Source organism: Aulonocara stuartgranti (assembly GCF_965226115.1).
Source record: "Aulonocara stuartgranti genome assembly, chromosome: 6".
Classification (NCBI taxonomy): domain Eukaryota; kingdom Metazoa; phylum Chordata; class Actinopteri; order Cichliformes; family Cichlidae; genus Aulonocara; species Aulonocara stuartgranti.
In genome coordinates, this window is record NC_138944.1 from 33,757,836 (window position 1) to 33,769,884 (window position 12,049).

Genomic DNA, 12,049 nt, shown 5'->3' on the forward strand with positions numbered 1-12,049 from the left:
ATCATGTTGTACATAGTACTAGCTTTCTTTTCAAATGTAGGAAATGCTACATTCATATTAGTCGTATACCTTCATTCAAGTGCTTAATCTAGAACTGGTAACACATTGCAAGGTTGGAACCACTGCACTGAAGGCCAAAGCACCGAAGCGTTGGTTTGATTGGTGTGAATTGTGCTCAAATATTGAAGGGATTGATGGCAAGCCAAAAGGCCTGGGAGAGTCACCTCCCCCCCACCCCCCGACCAAAAAACCCCCCAAAAAACCAAAAACCAATAAAGATGTGATTCAGTGTGAATTAAACTTCTAAAAGACATTATTATCTCTGGTGTCCATATTAGATTGGGGTTTATTTACTTGAGACCTTAATCCATTGAGGTTCTTGGTGTCGTTGGTGATGACCCAAATCCTTCGGAGTCGAGCAAGAAGTCATTTTTTGGAAAAGAAAGTTTTTCATGTGTATCAGGTAGAATGATTTAAGATCTTTGTTTTCTGATTGCGAGACTGGGAAGAATCATTTCTATCAAGAGCAAAAATGAGATATTCTGGTTGGGGTCAGCGTTTAGGCTATAACTAATGCTGACTTACACCTCCAAGGCCTAAACTTCCTGACTAGTGCAGATATAATGCTCATCAGAAATAAATTGATTCTTGATAGGTATCTAGGTTTTGGGGGGTTTTCCGCCTGTCACGTGAGGACATGACAAGAGCAGAATATGTCTGAACATTTCAGGAAGTAATACAACAGAATTACAGTAAATTTTACTTTGTTTGGTTAAAAGAAACAACAAGTGGTCATGAGATATTCTGACTATTTGCAGATTTTTAATTAATCTCATTTACAGCATACATTTAAAGCCTTGAGTCATTCAGAAATCTTTACATAATCACATTAATCATCAGTGCCTGTTTTTCAAATACTGAAAATCTTTTAATAAACCTTATTCTAAAATATCTCCTCGCTTTAAAAGCCCAAACAAATCAGCTGGGTCGGGCTGGTGGTTTAATAAATGATTTAAGCAGAGGTCTAATTTTCAGCCTACCGTGAAACTCGCCGCTGGTGCAGTTAAAGTCGGAGAATTACGTGTTGGTTAGAAACCACAGGCCTAAAATAATTTTCTTCCTGTATTTCTGACATGGACGTGAATTGTTTGACAGATGGGGATTGCTGAATGAAAAAGCGGTCATGGTCATAACGTCACACATTACACCACATTAAAATACATTCATGCTCCGGTGAAAAACGCGCGTAAACGGGTCAGAATCGGCCGTTAGCTCAAGAGGGTTGACTGATCGGACCGCAGGATCTGGCAAGATAGTGGGTCAGTGACCAATAAATGGCGAGTGCTTGCTTTCTCCCCCTCTCTCCTCATTTAAGTCTCCCGTCCACTGTCTTTCCTCCCCATCCGCGTCTCTCTTACACTACCCTCTTACCCCCCCCCCCCCCCGGTGTGTCTGTGATGGACGTTGCGTAACATTACTAAAGAAAAACGACACACACCAGTGTGCAGCATCGGCGAGGGCTGGGAGCTTGGAGGGTGGGCAGGAGGATGGGGTGGTGAGGGAGTCGAGCAAAGAGCACTGACCCAATATCTAATGAAAGAGCAGAGAGAGATGAAGGGGAAGGGAGGAGGAGGGTGGGGTGGAGGGCAGAGGCGAAGTCGACTGGAGAGATGGAAAGAATAAACGGAAAAGAAAGAGATGAGGGATGAGGTTTGGTGTGGGGAAATATGGAGGGGAGGAAAAAGGGAAAGGGAGAGAGGCTAGAGGGGGAGACAGAGACAGAGAGGGGCAGACAATGAATTCAGGCAAAAAAGAGCCTGGGCATTTAAACTATAAATAACCAAGATACTAGCAGCAACACTGGTCTTCTCTTTCTCTCCCTCCATCCTTCCCACATCTTTCTTTCCCCCCGTTTCCCTGCGTGTCCGTGCTTGTTCTGCTTCACAAAGTCTGTGATTTTGATCAGCTTACGCTCTTCAGAAGGACAAACCCCATCTGACTTTGATTTAGTCCTGTTGTGACTGGCTGCAATTTGGTTTGTTTGATTTGGTGATCACAAGCATTAGTTTTATTGGGATTTATTTTTTTAAAAAAAACAGCACAAGACATTTAACCAGGTTAAATTCCAAGTCCCGTGCTTTCATTGGCTGGGCAGGGTATAGAAAACCATAACCGTAAACCATAAATAAATTGATATTCAGTTACAATCACAATTAATACAGGCACTGATTCATAAGATGATTTTCTCTGAAATATTTTATTTTGTAATGATATTTATTTCCCAAAACATGTTTACATTTTGTTATATCTGTTATAGGGTTAGCTTTTTGCCTATTGGTTGCTTAAGATCACAGTGTAAATGCTAGCATCCAATCAGGGGACTGCTAGAAAGCAGCAAACAAAACTTTCACATTTGTCCTGCAAGATTATGCTGTCAGTGTGGACTGCTGCATTAACAATACATGAGTTTGAAAAATATCTTTAACACAAGAAACAATTGCACAAGTTTTGGCAGCTTTTGATCTCCATATAACACTCCCCTAAGCTACTCAAACCTGAAGAGCACCTTGCATTATGTGATAATAGCTCGAGAACACATATCCAGCTGTGTTAATGTGAATATTGGCATGAGAACAGACATGACCGTGATCTGAGCTTGAAAGTTTATCTAGCACAGGAAAATCTCAGCTCCAAAACCTTGAAGCTTCAACTTCATGTAGGAAGGAAAAACCATGTAACAAGTGTGGCCTGACATGTAGGAGCCTCAAAGTTCAGTATGTAAGCATAAGGTTTGAGCGCTTCACTTAAACGACACCTCAGCAATGGTTCCTGAGGGGAAACTGTTATGATGGCTGCATGTATGTATTTGTATTTATGTTTGTGTACATCTGCGTGACTGTGTGCACTTGTGTGTTCATGCTCTTGCATGTGGGAATGTGTGAATCTGCCTTAAAAGCGTTCATCTCTGCGCTGTGCATGTGCACCTGTGAATGCATGCGTGGTCCATGCGTCCACGTGTGTGCAAAAGTGCAAGCGTGCCTGTGTGTACATGCATATGGATATGAGCCATTAGCTGTTATCCACAGGGAAGACATGTTAACATGTTTGGCTACCACTGAGAGAATTGTTAGGAAACTGTGTGTGTGTGTTTCTGTGAACGTTTGTCCACACGCACACATGTATACATGCCCAGCTGCGTGTGTTTGTGTGTGTGAGGTCCCATTGAGTCAGTGGAAGGAAGGCAGGGGGTATGAGTGTGAGGGGAGGGAGGGCCTGGTGGGGGGAGGTGGGGAGGGTGCTATGAGTCATCCTCCGCATGGGCTTCTGGCTCTCTCACTTGCTTAGTAGCTCACCCGCTCGCTGTCTTTCCCTGCATAGCAACGGCTGTGCAAAAGCTCATATAGGTCCCTAGCAACCAGTACTGATCGTGTATTGGCCTGTAAACACTCCATTAACAGGTCACAAGGACCCATTAAATCATAAATACACTAATAAATGCGCACAAAATTGTTTCAAGACGTCATGTAAACACGTAAACAAAAATGATCAGGACAATAAGAGGAATGTGGGGGGCAAACAGAATCTATTTTAAGGACAAATTCAATAAAACTCAACAAAACCAGCCTACAACTTTAACTAGCTAATGTCTTAAATATGCTTTCAAGTGAAGAAAAACAAATTCACATTTATTTGCTGGAAGTAAAAATATGACTTTCCCAAAAGGCAGGATTCACACACAGGGATCACTTTGAGTGACCTTTTCACACAATCAACAAAGCAACAACAACCAGTCGCTCATAAGGCAAGCTAGCTGAGTGTTTTTTAGTAATTAGCATTACCAAGCTAGCTATATGTAACTACCTAGCTAGGGTGTATCGGATATCCCGGGTTGCTGTTACTGCCTCATCAAAGTAATGTTGGTCCAGGATCAACATTGCAGCTGACCAATCGTGTTGCTGGATAACTTACTTGTCCCCCAGAAGCAGAGGGCAGAAGGCATTAGCTGCCCGATAGTTCAACACATTGAACACATAGATTCGATACCATTTATGCAGTTTATCGCTTGCTAGGAGAAAAAGAACCTGGCACTAATTTCTCACGTTTGCTACACATTGGTGCAGAGACCTTTTTCACTCAAAATGTTTAGATCCCTAACTCGGAATTTTGAGGTATGGATGGCAGAAACAAGCTTAATACATTCTAGCAACAATTTAGTTGCTAAATGAGAGCATTCAAAGTTTAAGTAAGCAAAAATATTTCTGAGTGGCAAGGGCTAAAACCATAAAAAACCTGTCATAACGTTTAGGTAGGACACAAGTTTAGTACAAACCGATTGCTGGGTCATTGCCTGCATCATCACATCCCAATCACTTGATCCTTACCTCCACATCTGTCTTGGAGTTTTCTAATTAGCTCCCTCAGTATGCATACCAGTCCCCCAGTTTCCTTACAGACTGACTCTTGTGCTTTCGTGCACAGTTCTCCAGTTCACAGACCTTGTGCTCTTGTTTTGATGATTTGGTGATGGTGATTTTTTCCCCCACCATGTACATTTTTTGGAACCCATCTGCCAGAGATGCCACTGTCAGAGAAACTGACCTTTTACATCTTGTCTTATACATTTCCCAAAATTGAACTCTGAGTCATAGGGAGGTGGCGAGAAAAATGCTGCCCCGTCGCAGGTCTCAGCACTCCGGCCCATTTCTAGAAACAATGTCAATGCACAAGTGAATACAAATGTGCAACGGCAAGTAATCTTTGAAGGAAATGAGAGCGGATTGTATTTCTGTTAAAAAAAACACTGCATTGCATTTCAGCAGAAAATACATAGAGTGCAAGTAATGTGTTCTGTGATGGTATAATGTTGTTTTGATCTTGCATTACAGTGTTCACTTGTTACTTCAGCATTACTGAAGTTTTTATGGTTATTTTTAGACACTCTAATCGCTTACATTCAGCCAAAACAAAGTGTTTTCCCTGAGAACAGCCCAGCCGGTAATTATATTCCCACCTTAGTGTAATTGAAAAAAAAAACATTTGAAATTTGTAGCCTACCAAGAATCACAGGAATGCTGTTTGCTACCGCAGCTGGAGCACCTGAAGGGTTAATAGTGATAGATGGGGCAAATAGTAAAGCTAGTAAGCCATGCTGGTGATCGATGATGTTTCCCAAAAGGCTCAGCTGCGGTGTTTTTACCCAATCAGCAAAGGAGTAAACAAGAAGAAAGTGTTGTCTTTCTCTATCAGCTGATGTTTCTGCGGCGATAAAAAATACACGAGCTTCCAGTGTCTGCTTGCTGTGTCAACAACATTAACCGTCACTCAAGGCAGCGTCAGTCATCACCTCGGCGTGCTCTCACTTTAAGATCTCTTCTTCCTCTCACCTCACCCCCCATTAAAGACGTTGATCTCGGTACAGATGTTGTTTGGAAAGCTTTCTCTCGTACACATCCACGGCTACCTCGCCCTCCTTCACAGATGTTGTTTGACACATGTCTACCCGTCCCCATCTTCTGCTTTTTCGCCTCTCCTTTTACCTCCATCTCTCTCTCTCTTTTTCCACCTTCTCTTGGTCACCAATGCTGTTTTTCTCTCCATCTGCTCTTTTTTCCCCCCCAGTTTCCCTTCCTCACTTCTCCCGTTTATTTTTCACCTTCCTTTCAGACTTTCCCTCTGTGCTCAACCCAGATCTTCTTCTCACTTTGCAGTAGCATCTCTCCCAGATGTTTCAGGGCACAGACGATCTCTCCTGCAGATGCAATAAAACTGAAAAGTCTCCTGAGGCAAGAGAAGTACTTGTTGTTTGGGTTGGGTGGGCCGGTCACAGTAATACGCTTGCAGCCTGCATAAAGAGAGCAACACATACTGTCACGCAAGCTGGGAAACTGTGTGTCTGTGTGTGCGCGCGGGTGTGTGTGTGTAGATATTCAGCTGTGAACTGTGTGAGCATGTATAATTCTAGCCTGGTGTCTAAGAATCATTTCCATCTTGGTTTCAAGGCTGCTGATTTGGGTCCAGACCCAAACACAAAATCTCATTACATGGACAAACATGAAAAAAAAGTGAAAATAAATAAATAAATAAAAGGAAAAAGCAAGAGGCAATTTTCCTGGCTGGATACTGAAGCAGCAAGAGTCGGGTCTCAACATTCATAAGATTTCAAATTGCATAGAAGGTCACCACATTTTGTTCTAAAAACCAATTTACGGTCTCTTTTACAAAGGTTACAAACACATGGTTAACTCTGCAAGCTACTGAGTCGATGAGGCCAAACGTGTTTAATGCCGAAATGGGGAGAATAAGGATAAATGTTTATGTCCATGCCAAGAGTAAACAACCTTAAGGTGGCAAAAACTGCAATTCCTCATTGACCTGCTTCTAAAAGCAAGACATCCACATGTCAAACCCCACAATTCTAGACCAGAACAAAATGTTCACTGCCTGCTGCACTAAATAGTTTTGGCTTGTTTGGGTAGATTTCTCCATCATGAAAATTTGTAGCGCGGTCAGTTTTATACAATAAATGTTTTTAAAAATAAATGACGCACACAAGTTGTATTTAAAGTTTAACATCATGCAGTTAGGTGCAAATTATAGCCAGATGTAGCAATTATGATATAAATTAAAATTCATATATGTAAATTCATATTTGCTTAATTTTTTAAAAATTGTCAGAAGTTTCAGTAATTAAAATTTTCATGGTTCAAGCTTTAAATGGTAAGTTCTATTTAATTCTAGGGGAACTGTGGCTTAGTTGTGTGCTGTATATTATGTATTATAGGTGGACGGATTGATCCAAATATCGATAGTATAGTATTGGTATTGGATTAACACTAGCACAGTAGGATACTTTGTTTTTATGCTCATAGTTCAGTATATAACCCACTGAACTGCGTTGAATAAATTATAATTATTGTTACATAAGCTACAAATTAAAACTATCAGTGTCAGTATTGGTAATACTGCCCTATATTTACTTGGTATCAGATCGATACCAAAGCACAGCACTAATGCATAAATAGGATTTCTGCCCAATGTTCGCCCTGTGTGTTTTTACTGCTCGTTCTTGCAAGTCAAATTACTCATTTATTAATAACAAGCCAACAATCCGGTTTTATTAACTGGACAGCTGTTAATAGGGGAGCTTTAGTAGAACATAATGGTCATTTGTCTTCATGTTTAACATTTTACAGACTGAACGATTAATCGAATAACCGATAAATTAATCGGCTTGGGTGGCTGAGGTTGGGGAAAAAAGCTCAACAGTAGAAGAAAACAAAACACGGAGACCCTGAAGACAACCCAGCTCAAACAGGTCCTGCCATTTCAGTGGATTTCAGCAGTAATTGGATTTCCTTTTATCCTTCACCTGTGCAGAGCCTTGAAGGAATACTTTGACATTTTAGGGAAAAAAGGGTTATTAGATTACTTGTTCAATACCGCTCTCATATTGATCCTTTAAATATAATTTTACACGACCGAGTGCTGCTTGGATTGGTTTAGCATAAAGAGTGCAAAAATAAGGAGCTCTTCCTCAGGCGCTAGTAGGAGTTTTTCTGACTTTGCACCTATTTTTTTCAGACCAGCAGACTACTTTACCAACTTTCTTGTTTCGCTTTTTTAAACTTCAGAGCAGAGATAGTCATTTCAGAGTAGGTGTGACTTTAAAATCTCCAACTGGTGGATTTCCATGAAGGCAAGAGATATTTCCTTCCTGAAATGATCCAAAGAGCGACTAACGGGGGCGCCACAACAATCGCCATGACAACAATGATTACTCATCTCCAAATAAGTGAAATAACAATGAATAACATCTAATCAGGCTCAGCGCGCTGAAGGTGTGATTATGCACACTGCTGCTGCTTTGCCACTTTATGCAAACCATCTCTCTCTCTCTCTCTCTTTCTTTCTTCCTCTCTCTGTCGTTCTCAGAGCGGTCTGGGCAGGATGATTAATTTGCGACTATTGATTCCTCGAGAATGTGGGAGGGATTGAAAGAGAGCGAGGGAGGGGAGAAAGGAGCATCCAGTATTCTGAGTAGCGCCTCGCTGCAGCTCTCGCCTCCAGTCTTTCATTTAAGAAAAAGCCAATGAGTGCAGAGTTTGGATCCGCCAGAGCACCTCCATCCACCCCCCTCTCTCCCTTCTTCTTCTTCTTCTTCCACCTCCTCTGCCCATCCTTCCTTTTTTCCTCTTCCCTTTCGCTTCCTTCTTTCTTCTTTACTTCCCTCCTGCCCCTGCATCCCCTGTTGTCTAAATTATCTGTGAATATTCAACAAATGCAAGCGCGCCTGGCAACAAGCAGGAAGGAACGGAGGGAAGGAGAGAGGGCGAAGTGCTTAGAAAACAAAAACAAAAATATTTTCTCCTTTCCAAGTTCATAAACTGTTTCGTTCCATAAATATCTTGAAACCAGGAGGCCAGCCCTCAGCTGAGTTTCACTGCAACTTCAAAACAGTAACAGCCGATGAAAAAGTCACAGAATAATTATTAATAATTTAATATTACGAGCAGCGAGCTAATACGCCAACTTCTGCCGTAGTGGTGGCAAAAGGTACATTTTAACACAGCGCCAGTTCACAAACACAGCAGCAAAACAAAAACAGAAAAAGAATCCCGTGAAGAAACAAACAGCAGAGAGTGAACGTCTCGAGCCAACCCTCGTTTTTAATTTTGTTTCTAAGAAGCTGGATTTTTTTAGACGTTCTCAAGCAATAGATTTCCTAAAAGATTTCTCTTCTTTAAAAAAATATACTTTAAAGCAGATTAACTTTTTTTTTTTTTTAATCATGCCCTTAGGAAACCAGAAAACATCCAGCAAAAACCTGACACAGGACCCAAGAGATGCACTTGGGCCTTTAGTAGATCCTGTTCACAGAAGCCTCAGAGAGCTCAGGCTGTGTTGAAGAATAAAGATGGCCACAAATATTGACTTTCAAGGTCTTTAGTATTGTACAAATTCAGTTTTTGTCTTGTTTCAACATGTTTCAATAAATCATTGCACCTATTTCCCATTTGCCTAGCAAAGTAAAAAGCAGTGAGGATGGCTACAGACTTTTCCACTGTGCTGTACATTTCGGATCATATCAGAACTTATGTGAAACCAAGTCAAATTTGCATCTCAGTGTTTTTGTTTTTAGCGCCGTTGCATTTTCTTGTAATTTATTTCTAACGATATGAAGTTTTTACGTTTGCATTTCTCTTGAACAAAAAATTATAAGGTGGAAATATACTTGTAAGTTCAGTTTAAGTTAAAATTATAACTCCACAGGAAAATAATTGGGAGACGATGGAGTGATAATGTATTCACAGCTTCACTATCATAGCAGGGGACCTTCAGTAGAAGAAAAGTCAGAAAGACTTGAAAGAAAACCAACCCCCAAAAAAGTCAGCTTCAGCCTCCCACTTTGAGGGAGGGACACACACAAGTGTCCTGTCATCGTGACTTTGTCCCTTAAAACCTGAGCAGCTCTCCCACACGCCAGAGACTTCACCAGAGAGGTCGTATAACTCCACATTTAGGGCGAGAGGCGGGGTACACCCTGGACAGGTTTCAGGCCGATTGTGATTACACTAAACCTGCTATAAACTTGCATTCTTCCTGATGACCAGCAGGGGGCTATGTGTCAGTGGGAGGTCAGGAAATCAACACTATAGTTCCTTGATCTAAGAAGAGGGTATTCTTTGACTGCAGCCACCTTCTGACTGATAATTACTTTCTATGTGAAGGTGATAAACCCATTGCTTATGATATTATGGTTTAAAACCCAAGATGGTGATGGCCAAGACACTCACCTCAGGTTAATCTGGTTAACATCCTTGTTCCTAGTTCCCTCATTTATATACAGCGTATGATATGGATAAAACTTTTGTCTGATAGTCAATATGTTATCCACTGTGATATATCGTCGTACCAAAAGTTCCTATCTTTGCATATGGAAACACTGTTTTGCCACAGATAACAAGAAGGCAGCTTATGGATGTGTGACTACAGTCAGAGTGCAGACAGAATAGAAATTGTCCTCTGACTGCTTGTCTTAGAGCACTATAGCTTTTTTACATCCAACCCTCTCAAAAGCTTGTTGCCAGAGGTGTGGACTCGAGTCACATGACTTGGACTCGAGTCAGACTCGAGTCATTAATTTTATGACTTTAGACTTGACTTGAAAAAATGTTGTAAGACTTGTGACTTGACTTGGACTTTTACACCAATGACTTGGGACTTGAATTGGACTTGAACCGGTTTACTTGAAAAGACTTGATATTTTACCCCAAATATAAAATTTAACATGCATATTATATAGAGATTGAAAATGTGACGTCATTCACGGGTAGAACCGCAAAGGATTCTGGGAACTCGTGGCAAGCGGTACTAGCGCACGCAGGCTTTCAATTAAAATCAGTTACACAGCGATAAAAAGAAACACAAAAATGTCAAGAAGCTGTTGTATTATTAACTGCAATAGCCGGTCGCATGACAGCCACGGGAAGCCGACGGGTAAAGAGACCGGTTGTTATCGGATTACGTCGTTGAAGAGAAATTGTTCGAGCCATGTTTCCGAAGTAACAAAGACGCGACGGATGGCCTGGATTGCAGCCATTCAAAGATAAAATATAACGTCCCAGAACACTCCAGCTCACAGGTTAGTCTGCTCCAAGCATTTACACGAAGGTCAGTGTTTTTTAGTAGTTAATACGTCATTTTCATAACATAATTGGTGATATAGGTTACAAGCAAGTCTGGCGCTGAACAGAAATTGTCGCGCTATGCTCCTTTGTTTATTGTGCATAAATAGTGAATTGTCCTGACACAATATTGCGTTTCGCTTCTGTTATTATGGTACATTGACAAAAACATATACTTTTATTCACAGGATAAAACAGTTTTTTTGTATCACTAATTGCCCAGTACGATTACAGCATACAATATTGTTGTCACTGCTACATTTCTGTGATGGGTACCAGAAATTATTTCCACTACTAATTAATTACCGTTGAGCTCAAAGGTCCTATTAATAAACGGTTAAGGAATGTGTATTTATGACGACAATTTGTGAGACTGGTAAACTTATGATACGTACGATGGTCTTTCGTTCTACACGGTGCATTTCAAGGTCCTGCACCCATCCGTCGGTAAACTGTACCTGGGCTTGTTGCAGTGACCTGAAGTTACTAAACTTCATGAGTGTATGCACTCACTCCAAGAGCCGTATGATTATAAATATGCATATAAATATGCTAAGATGAGATAGCTGACTTCATCTAACTAGCAAATGTTGTCCAGGCTATGTTGGTGATACAGTTTTTTTTAATGTGTATGATATTTTTGTCATGCGATTTTAAAGCTGGTCCTACAACCGCATCCAAGAATAACATGCAGCTTATCTCAGAACTGTCGGTGAAAATTATTCTAGGAGCTAGGTTTAATTGAGCTGCATTTTAAAGAGGTGCAATTTCACAATTTGTGTATATTTTCTAAGTTCACTATTTTGTCATGTGTTGAGAAAAACACAGATTTTAAAATTACATGGTCTAATATTTACATTTAGCATAACTGCAACATTATTTTTTCGTTTGTTTTTTTTTAAAGACTCGAAAGGACTTGAAATTCAAAGTTTCAGACTTGTGACTTGACTCGGACTTTTACACCAGTGACTTGAGACTCGACTCTGACTTGCCTGACATTACTTGCGACTTGACTTGAGACTTGAGGATAAAGACTTGAGACTTACTTGAGACTTGCAAAACAATGACTTGGTCCCACCTCTGCTTGTTGCTAAAGAAACACTTGAAATCCTAATGAAATGACACAGCTGGAAACATGTAGGCATCTGTTTAGCGTGCCTGCTGTGCTGATATTGTGCCATGTTTTTTGGACATTAATCAACAGGATGGCTCTACAAAGGAAGAAGAGCGTTCAGTCTGGAGCATCAGAGAATCACACACTTATCTAAACACATGATGCTGGGAGAGACACTCCACTGTACGGTTAGCAGATGGCCGCAACGTGTTCTCAATCGCTTAATTCACAAAAAGGTTTACCAATAATA

At 40.8% G+C, this 12,049-nt stretch overlaps 1 protein-coding gene across 4 annotated transcripts in view; it reads right to left on the bottom strand.

Moving 5' to 3' along the window:
• cacng2b (calcium channel, voltage-dependent, gamma subunit 2b) overlaps positions 1-12,049 on the bottom strand; it is a 71,197-nt gene that overhangs the window by 36,653 nt on the left and 22,495 nt on the right. For 2 of the 4 annotated variants that reach the window (XM_082535079.1, XM_082535080.1), the window contains one exon: positions 5,702-5,842. The exons of the other annotated variants lie outside the window; for them this stretch is intronic. In XM_082535079.1, coding sequence (XP_082391205.1) covers positions 5,702-5,842 — 141 coding nt within the window. The remainder of the gene's footprint in view (positions 1-5,701; positions 5,843-12,049) is intronic. 4 annotated transcript variants of the gene reach the window in all.